The sequence below is a fragment of the Lutzomyia longipalpis genome, chromosome 2, assembly GCF_024334085.1.
Source record: "Lutzomyia longipalpis isolate SR_M1_2022 chromosome 2, ASM2433408v1".
NCBI lineage: Eukaryota > Metazoa > Arthropoda > Insecta > Diptera > Psychodidae > Lutzomyia > Lutzomyia longipalpis.
The window spans coordinates 25,535,915-25,561,108 of NC_074708.1; the positions used below are offsets into that span (position 1 = coordinate 25,535,915).

A 25,194-nucleotide genomic window follows, 5' to 3' on the forward strand; every position below is an offset into this window, starting at 1 on the left:
CAGGCCCCTCGTTTCTGTGTTTAAATAAAGTGAAAAATCGCTGAACATTGAGTTAACCTCAAAGTGGCATGGCATCTGCTGGCTCCGGAGGGAAATCTTTGCTTTTCTCTGGGGGTGATGTGGACATGCCACAAGCTGAAAGCAATAAACCAGCTACTGGTGCCGAGATATATGCCTGGATGATTCGCAAGAACGCTAAGAAATCTTCTGCGAACGCTAAAAGACGTAATGAAAACCCACCTGTCCCCACGCAAAATCGATTTGATGGCATTGCCCCCGCCAATGAGACTGAATCCTCAAGTTCTACACAGGAAAGGCAAGAAAAACCTGTGCCACTGTTTATACGGGGAAAGAACCCTGTGAAAGATGTTCTCAACATTATGAAAACTCTCAAGATTGTCAACTATGAAGTGAAACGTCTTAAGGGGGGCCTGGAGGCAAAGTTGCAGCTGTCAACTACCGCGGACTACATGAAAACGCAACAGAAGCTCAAGGAGCGCTCGGTGGCTTTCTACACCCACCAGCTGAGGAGTGAAAGGGCACTAAAAGTGATTTTGAAAGGGCTAGAGCCGGAAACTGCGGAAGAAGCTATCTGCAATCAGTTGAAAGAACTCGCATTCGATGTGCGCCGCGTCTCCAATTGCCGGAATAGATTCGGTAAAAAATCTCAAGCTTTTATGCTGGAGCTGAATATTGGCAATGCCAAAGCTGCCTCTCATCCGATCTACGAGCTCAAGAGGTTAAACCATATGATAGTCTCAGTGGAAGCACCCCGGAGAAGCAAAAAACCGTTGCAGTGCCACAATTGCCAAGAATTTGGACATTCAAAAAACCGCTGCCATTTGAAACCAGTTTGTGTGATTTGTGCGGAGAATCACAAAACAGCTGACTGCGACAAAAATAAAAACAACCCCAACGCTAAGAAATGCAACAACTGTGGACACCAACACACTGCGAACTACAAGGGATGCACCGTGTATCTGCAGGTCCTTGAAAGAATGAATCCGAAACAGCGAAGGAAAATGCAAAACCTAGGGAGGCGCGAAGAAGTTGCTGGTGTTTCTAATCCACCAGTTCCCGAGATCCTTCCTCTTCAGGTGGGAATGCAAACGTACGCCAACATCACTGCAGCAAATGCTCCTCAGGCTCAATCAGTTGTGCCTCACGAGCCAAATTATCTCATGCAACTTATAATCGGGATGCAGAATAATATATCCGCAATGCAAAATAGCCTCACTGAGATGATGCAGAAGCAGAGTGCTTTAGAGGAGAATATCAACTCTCTCAGTCAGAATCTCAATGTTCTTCTCATGAGGAGGAATTGATGTGGTTCAACGAAAATCGGATTCTTCAGGATTCCAAACCTATTGGATCCCTGGCGGAGACCCAACGAGGAAAATTGGAATAACCGTGTTGAAGTAATGGATGTCTGATGTTTGGTCAGCTCCATTTTAGTGTTGTAAAATTTAGAGTTGTAGATGTAATGTTGTGTTGAAATTTACTTATTGTCAACTATGTAATTAATAATTTGACAGATCGTAAATAAAAATCCGTGAGGTAGCGTTAAAAAAAAAAAAAAAAAAAAAAAAAAAATGGTAGCTAATCATGTCCCCTAACTTTCAAAAAAAAATTCATCGCGATCCGTCAAGTGGTTCTTTTTTAATGTTTTTTTGAGTGATACCCTTATGTTACAAATAGGGTACCCTAACTTCAGGCGTTGACCATTTAATTTTTATAAGTTACACTTGGCCCAAATCTCATCAAAATTAAAAGTAGACATTATTATCTAACTTTTAAAAAAAAATTTACTCAAATCCATCAAGGGGTTCTCCTGTAATGTCATTTTTTGTGAAGCTATACGCGATTTTTGTCTCTCAACCGTTCTAACCCCCCCTCCCCTACCAAATGATAACCCAAGTTGTACTCAAAATCTTTAAACAAACGTTGTTGACCTTATTAGTTGGTGTTCCACTTCGTGGCCAACACCAAGTATTGTAATCGTCGGATTTTCCGACCACCTCAGATCGGGCTCAAACTTGGTATGAGCACGTTTTAGACAACCCACATTCCAAAACTGGTGGTGGAAAATTTTTGATCCGGCCGGCCTGCCGTCCGGCCGGCCTGCCGTCCGGGACTCCAAACTTTGCCTTATATCTCGGGAACGGTAACAGATAGAGACTTCAGGTTTGAAGTTTTCTATAGAAATGTGGGTGTAAAATTTCATTTTTTCGCATTTTCAAATTCCAAGATGGCCGCCGTCCGCCATTTTGAAATACCGTCAATCAGTTCCCTTACAGCTAGAGGTCTGAAATTTTAGTATGTTGTAGAACTCATTGAGACATTTTCATCGATAATTCATACTTGAAAATCGGTTAAGGGGTTTAGCAAATATGGCGGCCTAAAGCAAAAAGTGTTTTTTCGATATAACTCGAGAACGGCTTGACCGATTTTGATCAACTTGAGCTCAAATGAAAGGTTTCAGGAAGCCCTAGAAATGTCTAGAACACTTCAAGTTCCAAAAATGACCGCAAGAGGCGCTAAAATCAAAAACAAAAATTGCCTAACTTTAAGGGGCAATATCTCCGAATCCCCATTAGGCAAATCTTTTAAATTTTGTTATGTTGTAGCCTGACTCAATATCTTTCACCAGTCCAAAAATGAAGAAAATCTATGTCGCCGTTTAGAAGATATGGCCATTTGAAAAATTCTTGAATTTGAAAAGTTCTAAGCGCCATATCTCCTGAACGGCTTGTCCGATTTCGCTCAACTTGGTATCAAATTAAAGGTTTTGCAATTCTCTACAACTTTCTAGAACATCAGAAACCTCCAGAACCATTCCTTCAGGACGAAAAATGCCAAAAACTGTTTTGGTGAAATAAAAAACCGCCATTTTGTGTTTTAGAGGTGACCTTGAAAATCATTGTGATATATATTAAATTACAGCTTATTTCAAGACCTTTCCAAAACTAGTCAAGAAATTTCTGTAGGTGTTATAGAACCGGAGATATGACCGTTTTTATGCATCAAATTACTGATTTTCACAAAAAAAATCAATTTTGCCTACTAATATACAACTCAGAAATTAAATTACAACGCATAAACAAACTTTTACACGTTGTGGGACACCAACTCTTATAACTGGACGCGTTATGATTGACTTTTATATTGTTATGCCAATGGGATTTGAAATTAAATAAAATTATTAAATTTATAACTTGAAATCTGCTAATAGTCATATTGTGGCTCTTGAGGTGACTAATATTAAGATTTTGGGCGAAAAATCGTCAAAATTATTTTTCAATTAAATTGAAAAAAATGAGTCAAAACAAGGTCCAAAACACCATTACTAACATTTTTAAGCCGATTTAACAAGGATTTGAGTCAAATTACACTCCAGGGGCCGTAAATTGGTTGAGTCGAAATATCAAATTTTAACGCAAAAATGGGTCATAGTTCCACAAAAAATGACATTACAGGAGAACCCCTTGATGGATTTGAGTGAAATTTTTTTTAAAAGTTAGATAATAATGTCTACTTTTAATTTTGATGAAATTTGGACCAAGTGTAACTTATAAAAATTAAATGGTCAACGCCTGAAGTTAGGGTACCCTATTTGTAACATAAGGGTATCACATAAAAAAACATTAAAAAAGGATCACATGACCGATCGGGATGAAATTTTTTTTGAAAGTTAGGGGACATGATTAGCTACCATTTGAATCCGAGTTTGTTCAAATCGGTCAACCACAGGCTGAGATATACTCGAAAGTGTATTTTTTCACTATGGTTCACTAGAATGGCTGTCACGACTGAACCGCTTGACCGATTTTCGAAAATTTATCAGATTTGGAAAGGGAATTAAATTACCTTTCCAACGATACTCTATTCATCAAAATCGGTCCACTAGCGGCCGAGATGCAAGGGGTCAAAGTGAAAAATTGTAAAATATTGAAAAAAGTATCTTCTACCTAGTTTTACCAAAATGGCTGCCAAAAGCGAACGGATTGACCGATTTTCAAAAATTTACCAGTTTTGGAAAGGTGAGAAATGTACCTTTCCAAAACTGGTAAATTTTTTAAAATCGGTTAACCACAGCCGAAGATATAGCCATTTGAATTTTGCCTTCAAAAATATCCCATTTTAGCCTTGCCCGGAAACTTTTCGCGGGTAGTGTATGTACATATATCTTTATACTCGGGGCATATTTCAAATAAATAAATAAATTATAATAAATAATTTTTTTTTGATAAAGAAAACTGACAATTTAACATTTTAAGCTTAAAGATTAAAAAATAATTTCAGAGAGTCTAAAAAACTTAGTTGTTGCTTAAGAAATTTAGGCCTATCTAAGAAAACTTATCCTAATAGAGATTAAGCTTAAAAAGTTAATTCTTTAATAATCAAAAACTAAAGTTTCCTTTAAAATCTTTGATTATTTTTTTAAAATTATTTATGAATCAAAGATTATTACTTTTAGTTCAAGATAAAACCATATAAATACCTAATCAAAGAAAGCTTTATTATTAAAAGCCAAATAAAAGCTCATTTAAATAGAAAATTATTCAAAAGCTCCAACTAAGAGACCATTAGAAAATTCTTCCACGCAATTGAAGTTAAACAAATTTCCCTTCAAAGAGAAATACAATTTTGTCATGAAAATGCAAAATTATTTAATTGTTTCTCATACAATTTTCTAAATCCATTCCCCATGAATAGCACGAAGATTTCTATTCACAAAATTCCTCATTTATCCTTCCCCCACCCCCCTTGCACACCCAGAGCATTACGGAGGGGGGCACTGTCGGGAAATTCTCTATATAGGGGGCTCGAGGGAAATTCCACAATATAACACGCCAAGGGGTGGAAATTGCATGACAATTTCCGTGTGTTTAAATTCAAAAGTTCTTCTCCAAAGAATGTGCGCCACCCCATACTCAATGAATAAAGTTCAATTTACATTAATTTCAAATATAAAATTAAATTTTCTTCTCCTTCTCTTTGCAGTTCGCCACGGAGGATTTCGCATGTCTACAGGGACCCGAGTGCTCAATGGTGAGTTTCCTGTGCCGCTTTTTATTTTCCCATATTTCGGGGAGATGTTAGTAAGGGTGGAAGGGGGTTAGTTCTTGTGCGAAGGACGCATTTGTACAGCATTTAACCTGGGTGCGAGGAATCCCCTTGATGATTGCAATTCCCCAGGAGAAATTCCTTCTTCTTTCCCAATTTCAGCATTTTGGCACAAAAGGTATGGCCTCTTTCGAATTCCCTCCATCCACAGAGATGTCGCATAATCATCCACATGGAGACAATTTTATTCTCTCGCATAATCAAATATTTGATTTCCACTGAGAATGAAGATGTTTGTCCCGAATGACACGACACACAAAATTCCATTTGGGTTTCTTTTTCATTCCGCGTCATTTTTGCTTGAGAAACACACGAAGGGGTGATTGAAATGCATTGGGGTGTCCCATAATTAGATGATTTTTTCAATTTTTTTCTTAAGTGTTTCAATTTGGTGTAATAATGGATCTTTCTTAGTTATTATTTGCATAGAAGTCGAATAAATTCAGTTGAAAGAAGAGTTTTAGAAGTTCTTAAGCAAATCTATATAAATTTTGGTTGAAAATCGTCTTTTTTAAACAAATTTTTGAAGCTAAAATTTGAAAATTATGAGAAAAACGAAAAAAGCGAATTAAAATTCTGTTCAAAATCTTTTTAAAAATTAATTTCTGAATTTTGCTGCTGAATCTTTATATTATAAAGTAAATTATTAAAATTTTTATTTGAAAAACTTAAAAAAATTTCAAGAGTTTTCTTTAAATCACAAAGATTTATTTTTTCAAATAACTTTTTAAGATTCTAAAGTAAAATTCACTTCAATCGCTCCCCACTGTACTATCTTATTGTATAAAATAAGTGCTGAAGAAATTCGTTGGTTCGGCGTGGTTTAAGAGACTTCATGAGTGTTTGGGAAGGTGAAAAATATACACAAAAATTCTCAATGGTGTTTTCCGAACGTGACATTACCTATAATTCCTCCATTTTGGCGGCATTAATAATCGTGACGCGATGTCTCGCCTGACATTCCAACGGAGGGCGTGGGGTTTGTGTGTGAAAATTGAGCTCCTTGGCATTCCTTGTCATCTTTTTCACATTATCACATGCGTGGATGGTGGTGGAAAACTCAAAAAGGGAGGAAAGCGCAAAACTTTCTCATCGCGCGGGCATGTCAGTCCGTTCAGGTGCGGGAAAAATGGCTGTGAGCCGTTGTTGGAGGTTTGTATTTAAGTTTTTGCATAAAAGTACTTTTTGCCAGCACAGTGTTGAGGGGGTGGCAGCAGAAAGTTCTCTAATTAAAAAGCCCCACCCTCCCAATTAACAGGCGCACACATTGAACAAAGAAAGGCTGTCGTTTTGCGGTGGGTGCAAGCCTGTATTATATAAGAGAAAGTTCAATTGAGCCTTTCGTGTTCGTCTTCAAGTGTATTTTGTGATTTCCTGGCACGCCAAAAAAGGATACGACCGTCCTTTGATTAGAGGGAAAACTTTTGAGTTTATTATCTCCAGCTCCCCCATCGCTGTACACTCGCTGTGGTTTCTACTGGATTCATTGACCGCAAAATTATCCCCTTGACATTTAAGAAGAAGATATTTATGTAGGTAGCACGGATACTTTCAAAGGTGCTATGTGTACAGAGACTTTAACATTCAGATTAAGAGCTGAGAAGATTTATGGAAGTTTTCTGACCTTTAGATTTTCTTTGAGAGTTCCTTGTCGTTGAAATTTTCATTAAATGCAATTTTCTTGCAGTTTTTTATTGAAACTTTAGTGTGGTTCTCTTTTGTGGTTGTTTTCTAGCAGTTTTCAATACAAACTTTGGAATAGCTTAAAATTAAATAAAACCTTATCGGAATTTTCGCTTAAAACAACAGAATAGTTTCTGTTTTAAATATTTTCTTGTAGTTCTTGAATAAATGTAAGTTTCTTGCAGTTTTTTGGTTGTTTTCTAGCAATTTTCAATCCAATCTTTGGAGTAGTTTAAAAACAAATAAAACTATCGAAATTTTCGTTTAAAACTTCAGAAAAGTTTCTGTTTCAAATGTTTTCTAGCACTTCTTGAATAAAGGAAAATTTCTTGCAGTTTTTAGTTTAAACTCCAAGACATTCTCTGCCTTTGTTAATATTTATCCTGCTGTCTTAATCAAAGACAGTTATTGCATTAAAACTACTGTAAAAAAAGATTTTAAAACATTTCTAAAAATGCAATAAAAAGTTAAATAACAATACAAAAATTAAATTAATTACATTCACAAAACTTTTTGCCTCAGACTGCCATTGACCACATTTGAGAGAGAAAGTTCATCGAATGTACAGTACCCCAAAGTAATTTGCACTACAAAGCAAAGTCTGATTGGAAGTCTTTCTGAATTGTTAATTAAAACAATAAAGAGAAGAATCCTTTTGAGGAATACGATTAAATTCTTTTTTTTAATTTTTTCATTGACTAATATTCCTCTCTAACGCCAGAGGCGCGTACGGGAAGAACTTTTCGCAAAAAAACCACAGAATTAGATGATTTTCTTCAAAAAGATTCCTCAAGCACGCGTTTTGCCTTATGGCTACCCCCCGTCTACCGTTCCAATTAACGTGGGATTATGCGAGTATATAGCAGCAATTTCCAACGGAATTTCCCTGGTGATTGCCGGAAAAATCCCCAAGAGAGTCTCACCCACAATGATTGATGTGCACTTCCCATGGAGAGAACTTTTTTTTTGACTAACAATCCTCTCTCTCTGTCTCAACTTTGACCCTCCGGGGGAAAAATGTGCAGAAAAAAAATTCCTCAACCCCCCAGAAGGGGGTTTCTTTGATGAAGCGAAGCTTTTTCACGGAGTTTGTGATTAATTTTCAGCAAGAGAGCACAATTAAAAGTTTGTGCATAAAAATATTTACGACAAGAATCTTTGCCCTTTTTGGCACGTTGAGGGGTTGAGGGTTTATTTTCAATCTTCGCTGCCAAATTGAGATTTTGAAGTGGGGGAAATTCCTTGCAGTTTTCTCCCCCCATTCCACACAGCGCGGTCACCCCAGTGGCACACATGGAGCAAACATACAATTTAATTACCAAAGGGAAAGTGTAGTAAATTATACGTGAAAATCTCATTTGAAAAGCCAACGCCATGGATCGTGTGGGCGGGGGGGGGGTGAGAGAGAGTGTTAGTCCCATTAATTTCAGAAGTTTCAACTTTCAAGTGGGTGCATAAAACGGGAGCATTTTGTACTCGTCCATTGGACGCAAACCCACCCCCGCGTCTCGTTCACATGACTTTCGGGGGATGCTTTACCAAATGCGCGCAATGGACTCCAACAGTCGAGAGTGCTAGAATTACTCAACGGGAGAACAATGGCGCGCGCGAATGCCTCAAGGGAACACAGGGAGCCATCCACTCACACATCACCCACACCCCCCCCCACAAAATCTATTTCAAAAGTGTTGACGCTTTACGTGACTTACGATGGAAATTCTCAAAATGTGATCATCGGGAAATAATGGATATTAATCAGCCAGGCATCAAGCATCACACCCTCAACTTTTGGCGGCCTCTCCCCCCACCCCGGCCTTCGTACACTTCACACCTTCTCAGCTCCACTTCGCAGGGGAGTTTACTACATCCTACTTTTGAATAGTTTGCACACTCTCTGGGTCAAATTGCGTTCATAAGTTTTCCCTTTGCGCACATACTCACATAATTTCCCGGGGCATTCATACAACGAATTAATCGTTTACCACCCGTTGCTCAAGTGGGCGCTTCTCGCTATGAACGAGGGCGGAAAGTAAGTTATAAAAGGAATTTATACCCTTGACACATCTCCTATTGTACGGTATCCGGGACAGGTTCCAATAATTTCCCCAATTTTCAACCACCTCCACCCCCGCACGCTGTGAAAGTCTCACCCACGCTGATGGATTCTCGAGGGGGTATAAAATTTCCAACTAAAGTGAAAATTGTCTGTCCACCCAACACTCCCTCTGGGTACTTGAGTGTGTTAGGAGAGCACTCCAACAATGGACTTCAACATTTTCACATCCATTGAAAAGTTTTGATATGTGTGATTTTGGGTTCTTGGTCAATTCTTCTTCTCCTCCAAGCACTGACGACAAATCACACATCAGGGATGACATTCAGGGCATGGAGGAGAGGCTCAATGTGATGGGAAATCAATTTGTGTGGCTTGACTGGCTATCAGTCTCAGGAATTTCTTGAATTGATTTGAATAGATATTTTTCATTTTTATTGTAGGGAAATCAGGAGAGGTTTGGATATTTCCTAGATTTCATGTTTTGAGAAATATTTTTCATCATATTCTGACAAGTTTCTGAGCCTGAGAACTTCAGAAATCTTGTCGAATTTATAAGTTCTCGCTGAAAATTTAAAAGAAAAAAATTATTTTCAGGATCAAAATGTAATGGAAAAAAATTATAAATGAATTTTCTAACGTTGTTAGGACACGATAAACGGTAGGAAAATAACGTTAATCGTTAAAATAAATCTCTAAATTCAAGATTAATAATTAAACGTTTTTTGTTAAGGTTTTGAATCAACGTCAAACGTTAGAAACGAGACGATAAAGCTAAGAAGACGGTTTTCGTTCTTTTTTCTCACTTGCACCTTGTTAAATTGCATCGCCCTGTCACTGTCAAACAAGAAACGCTGTTATAAAACATATAAATCGCGTTTCTTGTTTGACAGTGACAGCGCGACACAATATATGAAGGAGCAAGTGAAATAAAAATAAAGAAAACCGTAATCTTACAAAAAGCTTTGGTCAGGCATTAAACGTTTAAAAACTAACATCAAACGTTAGAATCAAGTCTCTTCAATTTGGAATTAATGTCTAAAATTTAAAAGGATTCTTCAACTTAAGAAAAATCAACATATAGAATCAAAATGTCAAGCGCTAAAATTAACACTTTTCTTATTTAAAATTAACGTAGAAATTTAAAAAAAAAACATCTGCCGTTAAAATTCGTTACTGGTTAGAAATGAAATAAAAAGCGTTAGAATTCCACTAACTGTATAATTCCAATTCTTCTTAAAAAAAAAAAACAGAAAAAAACTAAATTAAATTATTAAAAAAAAATAAAAGAAATTCAAAAAAAAAAATTACAAAAAAAAATAATTTTTAAACATTAATTATTTTTATGATTCATTCAATTTATTTAAGTTTTTTTTTAGTTTATAAAAGAATCTCAAAAATTCTTTAAGAAACTTTTCAAATAATAAAAGAATCAATTTTTAATTATTTTTGAGAGAATTTCCTTAAATTCAAAAAATGAATTTTCGTCCAATTAATTTCAAATTCAAAGCATATCTATCAATTTTCTCCACACGTGTCGGGAACTTTTACCCATAACTACCTACACCCTTGTCAATGGACATGGATTAATTTGAGGCGCCAATAAATCAAAGGAAAGTGTCGGCATATAGTGGAAAATATTTGTAATTTTCACACCCTGACACAAGAAATTTTCCTCCTTGTTGTATTTTAGGTCCCTTTTGCAACCCCTTTGGCGAACCGTGGAAAATTTAGCCCAGCACACGCACTTGCAGGGGAAGTGGGGTTGAAATATGTTGTCGCGTGATGCGGTTGAGTCATTTGCGTATAAATTAATTTGTGTTACAAATTTTGTGGTGAAAATTTTGGGGTTTGCACCCTCGTATTCCGCGCGAAGAGGGACCTTTCGGGTATTTCTGGGTCTATCCGGGTGATTTTTGTCCACAAGGGTGTTGCGCATTGAAAATCCATAAAGTCTGCACTTGGCACTAATATGACGCACAAATCGATGTTTTCTTTCACTTGAAAGTTTCCTCATAAGGGGTGGGTGTGAGACAACAATGAGGGGTTGTCGTAGTTGATTCGTAGCACTGTGTTTAATTTAACCAACCCCCCTCAGTCTCCTTGCAGTGAAAATGCAATCAATGGTGAGAAACTTTAACGCAGAGAGATTCTTCTCATTTTCTCACCATTGATTTTCCCCGGGACAATTGTTTTGTGTCTCGGAGCTTTGGAATTTGGGTGCCTCTTCCTCATTTGCGAAATTTTATTGCATTTCCAACTGCTAAAGGCCGTCTTCTAGAGTTTAAAACGTGCATCTCATTGTCCGCATACCTCGTGTGACAGCGTAGACAGCAATTGCACGGATTTTTTTTTTACCATCGTGACACTCTCCATGGCATTCCGGGAGAGCATTTTGTGAGCACGAAGATTGCATTTTCGGGAGTTTTTTTCTGCGGTTGTCAGCATGCAAGAAATTTTCATGAACAAAGAGAACATTAAAAAATTTCCATGTGAACTTGAGACGCGGAGAAAATGCATTAAAATTGACATTACAATTGGATTTATACTGCCAAAGGGAGAGATTGGCTCTTACCAGGGCTCTTTTGACTGCGTGAAGCATCCACAGCACACAAGGAGAATCTCCTAATTTGGAAATTCATTCAATGCTTTGTTCTTCTTCAGTTGACTTTGTTGAATTTGTGAAGAAATTTTAAGCTGTGAAATAAATTCTTCATTGATTTTGGGATTAAAATTCAAGGAACATTAAGATTCTCTTGTGAAGCATCCTGCCGGGAAAATCGGTGAAAGTTTCAACGGAAAGCGTTTAGTAATTAATTTGTGGTTGTACACTTCCGTCAAGCACCCTCAAGTTCCCCAATACACACAGGGGAAGCAATAAATAAAATCCACTGACTGTATGGAGTTCATATTGAAGAAAATTTATCCCCCACCCAAACACCACTCAGCAAGTTCTTCCCTGATCCCACCGCAAATTCGGGGGTTTACATTATGTGTCTTTTCACACCCACCCGTCGAGTGGGGCATTATATATCAAATTCGATTTATTTCCCCAAGAAATCAAAAAGTATTGAACCGAGGGGTGGCTTAAGTTTTTTTACCACCTTATTCCCAAAAGGGGGAGCTCAGCGTACGAATTTTGTGTGTGCACAGAAGGCTTTGCAATGCGGGGGAGTGTGGGGATAGTCACCATCACTACCAAAAAAATTGCCCTCCATATCATTGACACCCAAAATGCTGACGGGCTTTTCCACGGGGCACACGGAGAGAGATGTATGTTCAGGGAAAAGTGGAGGATGACTTATAAATTGAATGATGTCATCTACGGTTCCAATTTTCATCTTCACTGAATTTTCACAATGGATTGGAATTTGCCCTTTACGACTTTCAAAGTATGTATGTATGTACCACATGCTATGTATAGGAACCTTTCCCACTCCTCGCAGTGGAAAAGGAAAGGGGATGAAGTAGTTTACAATGGGCCAAGTGAACTCTAAAAAAGGCTGCAGTGAATGTGATTCAAACGATTGAAGCTACAAATGCAGGGAAATTTGATTTTTCTTTCTTGGAAAAGGGAAATTTTGTGCTAAGGAAGTCATGCACTATATTGAAAAAATCCTTAATTATGAAAGAATCCTTGTTATTAGGGCGGAATTCACTACTCAGTCGGACTTAAAATTTTAAGTCGGTTTTTAAGTCGATCTTAAGGTTTTAAGTCAGACTTAAAATTTTTAAGTCGGGCTTGGATTTTCCTGAGTTGTTCTGGAAAATATGTCAGATTTTCTGATTAAAAAACCTATTTAATTTAATTTAATTTAATTTTGTTTATTTTTTTTAATTTTATTTAAAATAATTTAAGTCAGATTTAAAGTTTTAAGTCCGACTGAGAAATGATTTCCGCCCTAAATCTGAAGATTACGGAAAAGCTTTGAAAGGATTTACTTAAAAAATTAAATTCCAAGAGCTTTTTTTTTTAAAAATGCTTTAATTTCCTTTTCCAATTTTTTTTCAATAAAAAATTGAAAATTTATTTAAAAATAAATTTAAAAATATTTTTAAGAGATAATTAAATTCATTTACTAAACAGCCGAAATTAAATTCATTAAAAATTGAAAATTTCAGAAAATTGAGAAAAGGGAAATTTTGTGCTAAGGACGTTATGCAAAATGTGATGATTTAATTTTTTAAAGAATTCTAGTTCTTAAATCATTTTTGAATAATACTGAACACAACAGAAAATCTTTAGCAAGATTTAATTTAAAAGTTAAACTCTTGAAGTTTTTTTCCACTTATTTTCAATCTTTAATCTATAAAATTATTTTTTTTAATAAATAAATCAAAAAAATAATCCCATAATTGCTTTAAAAACATCGCCAAATAATAAAAGAATCAATTTCCCGAAAGAAACTTTCATTAACTTGCTTAAAACCAATAACTTTAAAAAAAAATTGAGGAAAGGGAAATGTGCTGAAGTCTTTCTTTCCATCCCCAAAACAAATTCCATCCCCTTCAATTCATTCATCAACAATATCAACGAGATTTCTGAGGCACATTGCGGAAGGAAACGTCAATGGGGGTCTCTGAAGCTTAAAGAGCTTAAAGTCATCTCCGACAAAGCTCCACATGAGGCCCCCGAATATGGTGGAGGAATCACAAAAATGTGGTTGAGATTTTTCTTCTTCTCATGGAGCTATGATTATAAAAATTTCGACAGAGTTCTTTTTTTTCTCGTGCAAAAAAACCGCAGAGTTGTCACAAAACAGAGAGAGAGAGAGCGGAAGAAAAGGACATTCGGAGGAAATCCAATTATGAGAGCTTTAGCTTTTCATCCCTGGTGGGGTGGGTGAGAGAGAGGATGAAGAATTGGAACCTTTTGTTTCCTCGAGTGTTGTGAGGATACTTTACGGGGGTGGTTGGGAAAAGAAAGGAGAGGATTGCCCCAAAATAAATCGCGCACATGGTCAATTTTTCCGGCCGATTGATCCAATCAAGGGATGGCAGGAAAAAAGAAGAGAAAAGAACCCATTGCTGGCCCTTTGCTGAGGGGATTTTTGTGTATGAAATTGAGAGCTTATTGCTATTTTTTCACCTTTTCATCTCTCCCTCTTTCCCTTCACTCGATTGCCCTTTTTCGGCGACGTGCTGGATGGTGTCCCCTATATATTGGCAGATTGGTTCAATACACCGCGTGCAACTTTGATGAATGGCCCGTCCCACTCCTTGCTACAACCATAATAACTCAAATGGTCATATTAAGGATTTTGGGAGCGGCACGTAAATCCCCCTGTAGCTTGCCTTATTCAATAGCCTCAACATATATAGCAACAGAATCCCAAATTGTGGGTGTTTCAAACTGATTTTGGGATAACATTTTTGGTGGTGTGAGAGAGCGAAAGGCATCCCTCTTGTATGTCCCTGCAATTCCATGTCGATATTCACTTAAATGCGGGCCATGGCAATGGGGGAAATGCGATTGATTTTCAGCTTCAAATATCACATAGATTGGGTTCAAAATGCAATAAATAAATCCTCATGGTGCTCGAGACGACACGTTATCCCCGAAAAGAACGTCCATTTGCGAGAAGGGAATAGTGATGATCTGTGAAGAAAAATTCGATTTCTTTACTCCTTTTGTTCCCTTTTTTCAGTCAATATATTTTCTTCTTCTTCTCAACTTCATTGGTGGTGCGTGCTTTTGTTCCCGCCGTGGATCGATTCTTCTTTTCACATTTTATGCAATGGAGAATAAACCAAACAACAGTGGGACGAACCTAAAAGAGAAATCCAATGACAAATTGCTCAGGATGGCCTTTAATTTTTGTTGACACGATCGTGAACTTCTTTCTTCTCATTCTCACAATTTTTTTTTGTCTTTCTCCCCAAACAATCATTTTCGGTGTCGCCCATCTCTTTGGATGCTCTCCTCAGATGTGAAATTTGAAGCTCAAAAAGTGGAGGAATTTCGTGGCAGAAGCACGAAAATAGAAATATTTCTTTTTGATTTTTTTGTTGTTGGAATTTTTAAAAGTAAAGATTTATGAATCCTTTGGAATTGCGACGAGTGTGGTGGAATTTTGGTGAACCTCTATGGTACCTTGTGTCGTCTAGAAGAATAATTGTTTGAACCGTTTAAAGGAAATTTTGAATGAAAAGGAGTTTAGTCACTGTTGTATGAGAAAACTCCTCAGTCGAGAGAACAATCAGGAGAAGGTTAATCTTGTAGAGAATCCGAAAAGAAGAAAAGAACTTAACAAAAACTTTCTTTTCTTCCTTTAGAATCAGCTGGGAAACAATCAGCAAGAATTTTTTAAGGATTTTCCTCAAAAATGCAAAAAAATGACGTCACTATTTTATTTTTGTTTTCGTCTCTTTCAATTCATGAATGTTAAAGATCTTTTGTCAAAAATCATCGACAAAGCACTAGTATGAATGCTTCTTGTAAACACAAAAAGTGACGTCATTGTTTACATTTTTATTCAAATTTTTGCTGATTTTTCTCGCTGCTTAATCTAGTGAAAAATAAGAATTTTTTTGGCGACTCCTTATTGCTTTTTGATTCTATATTTCTTATTCAGATTGTCACTTCGCATGAGGAATTTTTCCATAATGGAATGAATAAACTCCTTCAAAGAATTACTTTAGAGAATAATGAAAAAAACCTTTAAAACTTCTAAGAAATTATTTTCAATTTTATTTAGACCCATCTGGCATCATTTTTAACAACTTCATGCCCCATCTAGCTTTTTCCGGGGAGCCCAGAAAGTTTTCTCTACGTATTTCTCAAAAATCAACGAACCTTACTTTTCTTTTATTTAAATTTTCAATTGAATTTCCCTCCCTACGGCCATTCAACCCCATCGTTGCTCTCTTTCTCACTCCGAGATTGTATTTTTGTGCCAATGTTTTACAGAGCAATACTTATAAATTGTTTTTCTTTTTTTATGAGAAAATAAACTTCCCACTTGATGACCCGAAAGGACGAATTCCAATTTTCTATTGCAAAACTTCTCTTCTTTCTGTGCAACGCAATGAACCATGTCACGGAGAAAACTTCCCAATTCAAATTTATTGTATAACGTTCCTTCCTGATCCTTAAGTATTGAGGACAATTTTCCCCACAGACTTTTCTCGCATTTTTTGATTTTTTTTTCATGAAGGAGGAAAATCAACGTTGTATGCGTGTTCCAATTTAAATTAAAATACGAAATAATTGGATTTTTTGTGTGTTTGGCAATGATTTGGTTGGAGATTCTTGCGAGAGCCCCTTTGGTGCTCCTGCTTTTTTGCATGCCTCTACCTCCTGGATGGGAATTTGGCCAAAAGGGGAATTTCGAAGGGTGGCCAATTTTCTGGCATTTGTGCAATGGGAGCAATTTTGTGTGGTGGTTGCGTTCAAAAGCAGCGTAAATAGCACATTTTAGTGAACACTGAAAATTGTCGCCCGAGGGATGTTTCGCCATCACTCTAATTTCTTCTTCGCCAATTCACTCACCCATTTGGCATCCATTCACATCCCTCCCCTGAAGAGCAAAAAAAAAAGATAAAATGTAATTACCTAAAAATTAGACTTGTTCTTTCCTCCATTGCATTTGGCAAGCTGGGGCCTCTCTTCGTGCCCCTGCTTGTGCCATCTTCATTCTTTCCGATGAGGATAAAATGTCAAGTTGAATTTTTCCTTCATCTTCTCTGTGTATTATTTTAATTTTTCTTTTGCCTTCTATTTTAAATTGTTTCTGATACATCCAGTCGTTCATCCTCCACTCTGGAGCCATAACTCTTCGCGCGTGGCGTAAAAAAATGTCTCCGTGTGTCGTCTTTAATAATCATTCAGAGGCCTCCATGCACACATGGTCTGTACTTCTTTGTTTGGTCTCTCTCTCTGATACTTTTGCTTTCCCTTCATGGTGATTTTGTAGAGTTTTTTCCTTTTAAATGTATTTAGAGGATTTTTGAAAGAATTTTCTAACGATTATAGTGAATATTTGAAGAATTTTCCATAGTAATGGTTTGTTAAAATAAAGTACTTAAGAAGGAATTATGATATTTGCGGGATTTGTAGAAATTTTAGATTTGTGAATTTTAATCGTAATTTTTTCTTTAAAAAAACTGTTTAGAATTCTTTCAAGGAAAATATGGTACTTGGAATTGGACTAGTAGGATTTATAGGATTTAAAAAAATATTTGCAGGACTTTCAAGTACTTGATGTCTTTAAAGAGAATATAAATTTTTGAAATTGAAGTATTTGTTAGAAATGAAGAATATTCCAAAGTTTTGGTTGATTAAAATAAAGTACTTAAGAAGGAATTATGGTATTTGCGGGATTTGTAGGAATTTTGGATTACTGAATTTTAATTGTTATTTTTTCTTCAAAAACAGTATAATTGTTTTGGATTTTTTTCAAGGAAAATATGGGACTTGAAATTGGACTTGTAGGATTTATAGGATTTATGGGATTTAAAAAATACTTGCAGGACTTGCAAGTATTTGATATCTTTAAAAGAGAATAAAAATAAGTTTTTTTTTGGAATTGAAGTATTTATTGGATTTGAGGGATATTCTTGTAATAATCAAATTCATCTCAGCAATAATTACATATTATTTCTAATAAATATTTTTCTTTCTTTTCAGGTGAGTTGAAAAATTCATTAATTTCCTTGGAAATTCTACAAAGTCTACCATGAATCCCAACATAAAAGCAAGAGTGTGTAAGTTCAAACAAAGTTTTTTAAAAATAAATTTATGTCTCTAAAGTGGAAAAAAAATTGACAACAAATTGACTACATTCTATCGACTTCTTGAGAATTAGAGAAAAAAAATTAATTACCTTCAAAAACGTTGTATTGCAAAAAAGCCATTAAATTCGAAGAAGCCGAACTTAATTAATCGCTTTTAATACATAAAATGGATGACTTTGATGAGCTATTTGGAAGCCAATAAATTTCGCACAACAAAGTCAAAGAGAGAGGCTACAAAGCCCACACAAAACACATGTTAGATGCGACGTCAATAAATAGCAATTTGGCTTCCAGGAAGGGCGAAACATCTCTCAAAACATATGACCATTATGTCCAAAATAGCTTTGCAATTGGGAAGGAACGTAACCCAAAATGCATCATCTCTTCTCACATCTCTCTCTGTGTCTAAACATAAATTTCAGGAGGGAAAAGGGAGCGACTGTAAATCAGTCAACGATCGTAGAATAAATTGTAAATCTGCAGAAGGTTTTAAAAGGGTATTAAGAGGATTCTCCTGAATGCATATTGCCCTGCCTTCTTTCCTCCTCTCTCTCTCTCTCAGGGGTTTTTTTCAGTGGGATTTTTATGGTAATGGGCTTCACGAAACAGACACAATTTCAAAATCTCAATAAAAATTTTCCTTCTACGACTATTCCTTTTTTTTTCTTCCCATCTTGAACTTTCTCTCTTTGTGGATTTTTCCTTTTCGACACTAAACGCGCGGTCGAATGTGCGAGGGAACATTTTAAATGATCCACTTGGAATAATATGCCGATAAAAAATCCCCGAGATAAGTCATATTTTTTTCAATACTTCCCATTCAGTGGAGTATTTCAAAGTGATGACAGATATTTGGTGTGATTAGGAGCCCCTCTTGAAGCTCTCTCGCGCGCAAGAACTTCTACCAAGAATCCTCCAGCTAAAAGAAAATAATCGAATTTTTGGGGGTTGGGGAATGACCCAAGAAAATCAACACTAAAACACTTAAATTGAGTCAATATTTTTCATTTACTGCACGAAGGCCTAGAGATGGTGTGAGGAAAAAAACGAGAGCAATATACGGAGAAGTTATTTGATTCCATAAATCAGAGCAATAAAATGCTTCGAGGCAAATGCAAGGAATACTCATTTGTTGCTCAGTGGAAGCGTGAAAGTCCACCAGCATGAGGATTGTGCTGCATCTTGTGAGGAGGAAAAGGTTTTTCGGTGGAGAGAAAAGTCGAGACAAGCAGCTACATTGTAGATGTTCAAGGGGGTGGTTAATAACTCCAAACCAACCCCCAGTCCAAATGCTGGCTCACCCTCCACCGCATGTTGCGGATCAACCAACATCTTGTGCTCGGAAAATCGAAATAGTATTTTCAAGAAGTCGCTAGGAAGGTTCCGGATTGGGTTTTAAGGTCCAAAACAGATGAAGAAAACTTCTTAGAAAAATTTAAAACATTTTCTTGGATTTTTTCTGAAGGAAAAACTAGAAATGAAAATAAAAATCTTGAGAAAGTCAGGGATATCAATAGAAAAATTAATTTTTGGGGTTTTTTTTGTAGGTCTTGATTTAAAGTAAATTATTTCTTCTCTTTAAAAAAATAAGTGAGATAATTTGTAAGAAACGAACAAGAATTATTTGAAAAAATTGGGCCTTATTTGGCTGACCATGAAATCTTTGAAATTCGCTTAAAATTATGAAATTTCAGTACAAATTTCAAAAATTTTAAGGGTTTCTTGGTCACTGAATAAGGCCCAATATACGATTTTTAAAAAATAATACTTGATAATTTTTTTTAAAACTATTTGTAGAATTTATAGAAATTTTAAATTATTCTAACTAATTTAACAAAATAAAAATAAATAAAATATTCGTAATTTGAAAAATGTTTAACCTCTAGGCCGCCAAGCGGGGTCGTTGAACGACCCCAGCCCTATATTTCGTGCTATAACTTAATAAATATAAAAGATACCATTCCCATCTTTTGGAAATAAGTTCTTTGGTTATCTGAGGAGGTTGTGTAAAAATTTCAGCTCAATCCGTCCACCACAAGAAAAGTTATTAAGGAAAATGTAGAAGAAGGGAATTCAAAAATTGGTGTAACGGCCATGCTGCGGAAAATTTCTCAGAATGAAGTTAGTCACATCATAAATCATATGGTTGAAGGGGGTTGAAGGGTTGTGTTTACTTTCTCACTTTACCATCTCAGTGTCAAAATTATCGCGAATAAGTAGCATAAATCGCATAAAACATAGTCAGAAGCACATAAATGTTGAAAAGAATAAAGAATTTTCTAGAAATATTGCCATTTATTACGGTGCGGAAAGTGAGGGGAATGTGGGGAAGTAGTGAAAAAAAATAGCAGTTGCAGTCAACTTCGTGGCAAATTTCTCGCGAAGAAATTGTGAAAAATGAGTGAAAAATGTTTTTCCCTAATATCTTCTTCTACGTGTTTCCGGGTGGCGAATTTGTGATGCAAGGGGCAAGAGGACTATATAAGGAGTCTAAAGGTAGTGACCCGACAGTTCCCGGTTTTATAGTTTATGAGAAAATCGACTTCCTTCTTGGGGTCGTTCAACGACCCCACCTTGGCGCTCTAAGGAAGCTCCAAGGTCTTGGCGGCCAGCAGGTTAAATATTCAAATTACTTGAGAATAATTCATATTTTTAACGAATTTTGACCCAACATTGCTGCCCCTTTGGTCTTTCATTCAAATTTCCCTCAAAGAAAAACTATTTAATTCATTGAATAAATAGATATACTTCCGTAGAGCAAAAAAACCTCTCAATATTGACCGATAAATCCCATTGAATCTCTAATTGAAAACCTCTCTTGGAGGACTTAAACGTGTACAAACATATAAAATAAAAATAGATATGTTGGGTGCACTCCATCTGGCTTCTTCTCTTGACTCTCGAACGGGTAAATAAGTGATTGACTGTATAACGAACATAATAAAATACCAATCAAATGGGACAAATCCTGTTTTCTTCTCGTAAACGAGGTCAAGAACTTCTCGGAGCACCCTGTGTGTGCGATGTATTTCACCCATCTTGAAACGTGAAAAGCTCCATCACCCCCTCGTTGGTGTGGCACCCACATTTCTTGGACACAAGACTGAGTTCTCTCGTTGGCAAGAGCCCCAACATAACCCGAGCTAATGTTTAATTCATTTCATGAAATACGGAATGGGGGATTTGTGAATGCACAAGAGATGGATTTAAATCGGTTTCAATTTTAAGACCATCTGGGTTTGCATGTTATACTTCCAACATTGTGGCAGTTATTCTTCAATTTCTATTCACTCGTGAAAGATGATCTCGCCCTGACCGTTCCGCAATGGGGTTCTCTCCTGTAAAAGAAGTGTATGGGCGAGGAATAAAAAGGCAAACGAATGTTGGGATGGATGGGTGTGTGTGTGAAAGTCAAGAAGGGAGAGATAGTGGAGCAATTGGAGTATTTCTTTCAATATAAATAAATCTCAAGAACTGCTCTGCTACCATAAGATTCTCTTTGCAGTACCCTCCTCCACCCCCTTTTCACCATTGCATGTTATATGCAGCAATCCCACAATCCCCCCTTTTGGTCGCTCGTATGCATTTGAATCGCATCTCGACAATCCTTCTACATATGTAAATCGCTTCAAATGTTCAACTTGTGTAATTTCATCGTAATTGCAGCGTCTTTTGTACCTTCTGGAACAGGTGCACGAGCTCCTATACGCTCTCCATCTCTCCTCGTATGTGACTCACGAGACACCAGGCAATGAATTTAATTTGATTTGCCATCAATACATAACAAACGAAGGGAATGGCAAGAATACCCGGAGATACTTGCATAAAATGGCACTGTGTGGAAACAATGACTTCTCAGTGTGTCTCTCACTCATGCCTGAAAGTATAAATCTTTTGTCAAGCTTCCCCACACTGGGTCTGGGTCTCCTCTCCGGAGATGGTGCTCAAAACCGTGATGAATTGCACGTGAGATAAAGAAGTGTCTCTATGGTGTGTGGCATGAATAGGACAACAAAAACACCTGATCGCAACCTTGCCAAGAATTCATCAGCAATTCACGTAAAGGTGAAGAAGAATACATCAGGGGCGGTCAATTGGGTGATTTGTCTGCAATTTACTCAAACTATTTTACTGGGATTCTGATCTATTGGCATTGGCAGGTTTTAGATATTAGCCTAGGGAACTCTATCTGCACAGAGCCCCTCACGTACTATTGATGATTTTATGAATTGAGCACAATTCTAACCTTTAAAGTAGTCAATTTTCGGTTAATTTCGAATTAATTTCATATTTCTTATTTATTTTATACTTATTTGTGCTAATTTTATAATTTTTCTTGCTTATTGTTATTAAAAATTAGTTTGTGGGTTCACCTTTGAGCAGGTTAACATTTTCTTTCATTTTTATTTTCTTAAATATTTAGAGAATCATTTTTAAATTTTTAACTAAAAGAAATACTCAAAGGTTTTTTTTTAAACTTTTAAACACAAAACATTAAAAAAATGAAAAGATAATTTAAAAAGAAATTTAAGAACCACATAAAACAATTAGGAATAAAAAAAATTCGACAAATACAAGAAACACTGAAAAAAAAAAGATTTTAAAATTATATGAAAGGATTAGAAATGAAAAAATTTCAACAATCACAAGAAATAGTTAAAAATCAAAAAAAAAATCTTAACATTTGCAAGATCGAGGTTTCTAACCTCAAAAGTTTGACCTTCATTTTCTCTCAATAGAAAATATTTTTCCAAGTTTTCTTTCGACAGTATTGAAGTAATGAAACTCCCCTATACACAAATGTAGAATTTATCACGAAATGTTAAATAGATTTTAATTCTGTGGTGATTGAAAAAAGTCGAATTGGCCATTTTGGCCAGCAAAATCCTCCAAGGGTAAAACAAACAAAATGTCTTAAATTGTTAATTTTCTTCTTTTAATCTTCAAGAACTTTCTTTTAAATATTTTTTAATAAACAAGAGGAATTAAAGAAAAAAATCTAAATCTTTGAAATAAAACACAAAGTCATTGAATTTTGCTACTTGGTTGCCCCTATGCAAAAAGCTCGTACAAAAGCTAAACACGATTCTCAATGAAATCAACACTCGATTGAGCAATATCAATAATTGCATTAAAGAGAGATATTATCCCGAGGACGATGATTGACAGTGGATTATGTGCAAGATGTGTGAAATCGCCATAGATTCTTGTCACACATAGCTTTATTTGCTGCATGAAAAATTGCGCAAAAAACCTTCCGTGGAATTTCCTCATGAAAATTCACGATGAATCGGTCATGGTAATTTTCCTCGGTGGAGTTTGCCGTGTAATTTATTTGAACGGCCAATTGGAGATTCAATTAAAATTTTCTTGAGACAGGGTATTTTGCATATAGCGAGACATCGCAGAGAGGGAGATATAGGTCCAATTAAGAATTGGAGGTGCTTCTTTTGACCGTAGTTCGGGTCATCTGCGTAAATCACAGGAATTGGCAAAAGCGCGATAGCTGCTAATTATGGAGGAAGAAGAAGCTCTGTGGCAGCGTCATGGTGCGATATCTCACCGTGAGATGCGCAATCAACTGGCGCGATAAGTCGTCAAATAAATCCCAAATGAACATGCTGATAAAATTGCAAGATAAAATATTGATTTATACATCATCGCAGCAGAAATCATCTCTTCTGAGAGAGAGGCCAAATAGAATTTCAGGTGTGGCACCATTTTCATAAATGAATATTTTCATAATAATTCCTGAGGCGCGAAACAAACCCGCGTCAGGGCACATGGTGGAAGAAGGTCCCTCGGAGAAGACAAAATGATGGCCATAAAGCCGGGAGAATTAAATGACAACAGACAAAAATGTAGCAGTAAAACAAATCTCTAAATCTAATAAAAGTGTACGTCATGTTGTGCCATCGCCTGAGGTGAAATTTGAGTCTCGCATAAGGAGAGAAAAAAACCCAACATCTTCCAACATACACACTCACATGAAATCATCCGGCGGGTGGAAAGCGGAAATTGGATGATTTTTATGGCCACCATGTGATCATTATTATTAGACTCCAGCCAGAATGGGAGATACAGCACCCCCCCCCCCCCGCACCCTGAAGGAGGAAAAAAAGAAGCATGAAACTCCCTTCGAAACATCCAAAATTCCCCCCACGAAATTATGACGATTTTTCAGCACAAGACTGTCGTCTCCTAATGTGAGAACAAATTGTCAGTATAAATTTCCTTATGAGGCCCCATTCGACTTCCTCAACGCTCCTCCAACTGCCGGAGACGACATTTAGCCGCGCAATTGGCATTTTGAAAAATGTACGACAATGCCAATTAATTACAAACCTCTACCGTTGGGATGCCGGCAAAAGAAGAAGATGAACAACTACAAAAATGGTTGTGGAGGCATCAAACATTTGTGGATGCGTTGTGTATCAAATTTACTTCTTTTTCACCCATAGATCGTTCAATGGGGGTTCATAAATTTCTCAACACTAACATATAAATTCCCCTATGATACCTACAATCCGTAAGAAACGTGATTTCCAAAGAGATCAAATGAACTTTTGAAGGAACTTTGACTTTCTGGAATGTGAAATTTTATACTTGAAGCACTTTGGAATAAAAGAAAAAAGATTTCAAATGCTTTGAGAGGATTTAGAAGGGGATGAAATGTATAGGAAATTAATTTTATTGTTTATAGAACGATAAAAATATTTTAAAATTAAATAATCAATTTTTAAAATGATCTTAAATGGGGGAATTTAATTGATTCTTATTGAAAGAGATATATGCACAATATATGGGAAATGACCCCAAGTTGTAACCGAATTTTGTTCTTAAACTATTGTATGGTATCGATTAAGTTTCAAGAAAAGTGTGGCAATTTCCGGAAAAGCTCTGTGAAAAATAATGATTTTCCGTTGGTTAAATGGGGTGTCTCAGCTAGAAAAACTCACGTTTTCCAGAGATTTCGTCTCCGTTCGGAACCTTCTTCAGTGGCTACAGAGAGAAGGAATTTATTTACAAACATTTTCCACAAAAAGAAGACAATTTTCCACTCACTCAAGCGTGGGGAAATTTTCCCTATAATTGAGCGCGTCACAAAACTTGAGAGAACGAGAAAGCATCTATAAACTAACAAAAAAAAACAGAATATCCTAACATTAAAAACAAGAAAACACGAAAAAAAAACCCTGGAAAACCCCATTTAATCGACGAAAAACCCGGAAAATCACTACTTTTTAACGTTATCAATAAAAAATTTTTTCCCAATTTTAAATTAAAAAATGTTGATTGTTCGCAACGTTTTTCCAAAAAAATTTCACGTTTTTCTTGAATCTTTGACAGTTCCCTACAAGAATTTAAAAACGAAATTTCGTTACAACTTGGGGACATTTCTCATATCTTCTGCATAAGACTCTTTTTCCTGTTCTCAATTCAATTAAGAAACCAATTGAGAAACTTTTATTAAATGTTCATGATAAATTTAAAATTCAATGAAATATCTTCTTCAGTTAAAAAAAAAACTAGTTAAGGTGAAAGAAAATTAAGAAAACTGTGCAATTGGCACAAAAACCTGGGAGAGAGAATCC

General features: G+C 36.2%; 1 protein-coding gene across 2 annotated transcripts in view; it reads left to right on the plus strand.

Annotated features, from left to right (window-relative positions):
• LOC129789723 (uncharacterized) overlaps positions 1–25,194 on the plus strand; it is a 274,016-nt gene that overhangs the window by 117,924 nt on the left and 130,898 nt on the right. For both annotated transcript variants that reach the window (XM_055826739.1, XM_055826740.1), the window contains exon 2: positions 5,005–5,052. In XM_055826739.1, the coding sequence (XP_055682714.1) occupies positions 5,005–5,052 (48 nt within the window). The remainder of the gene's footprint in view (positions 1–5,004; positions 5,053–25,194) is intronic.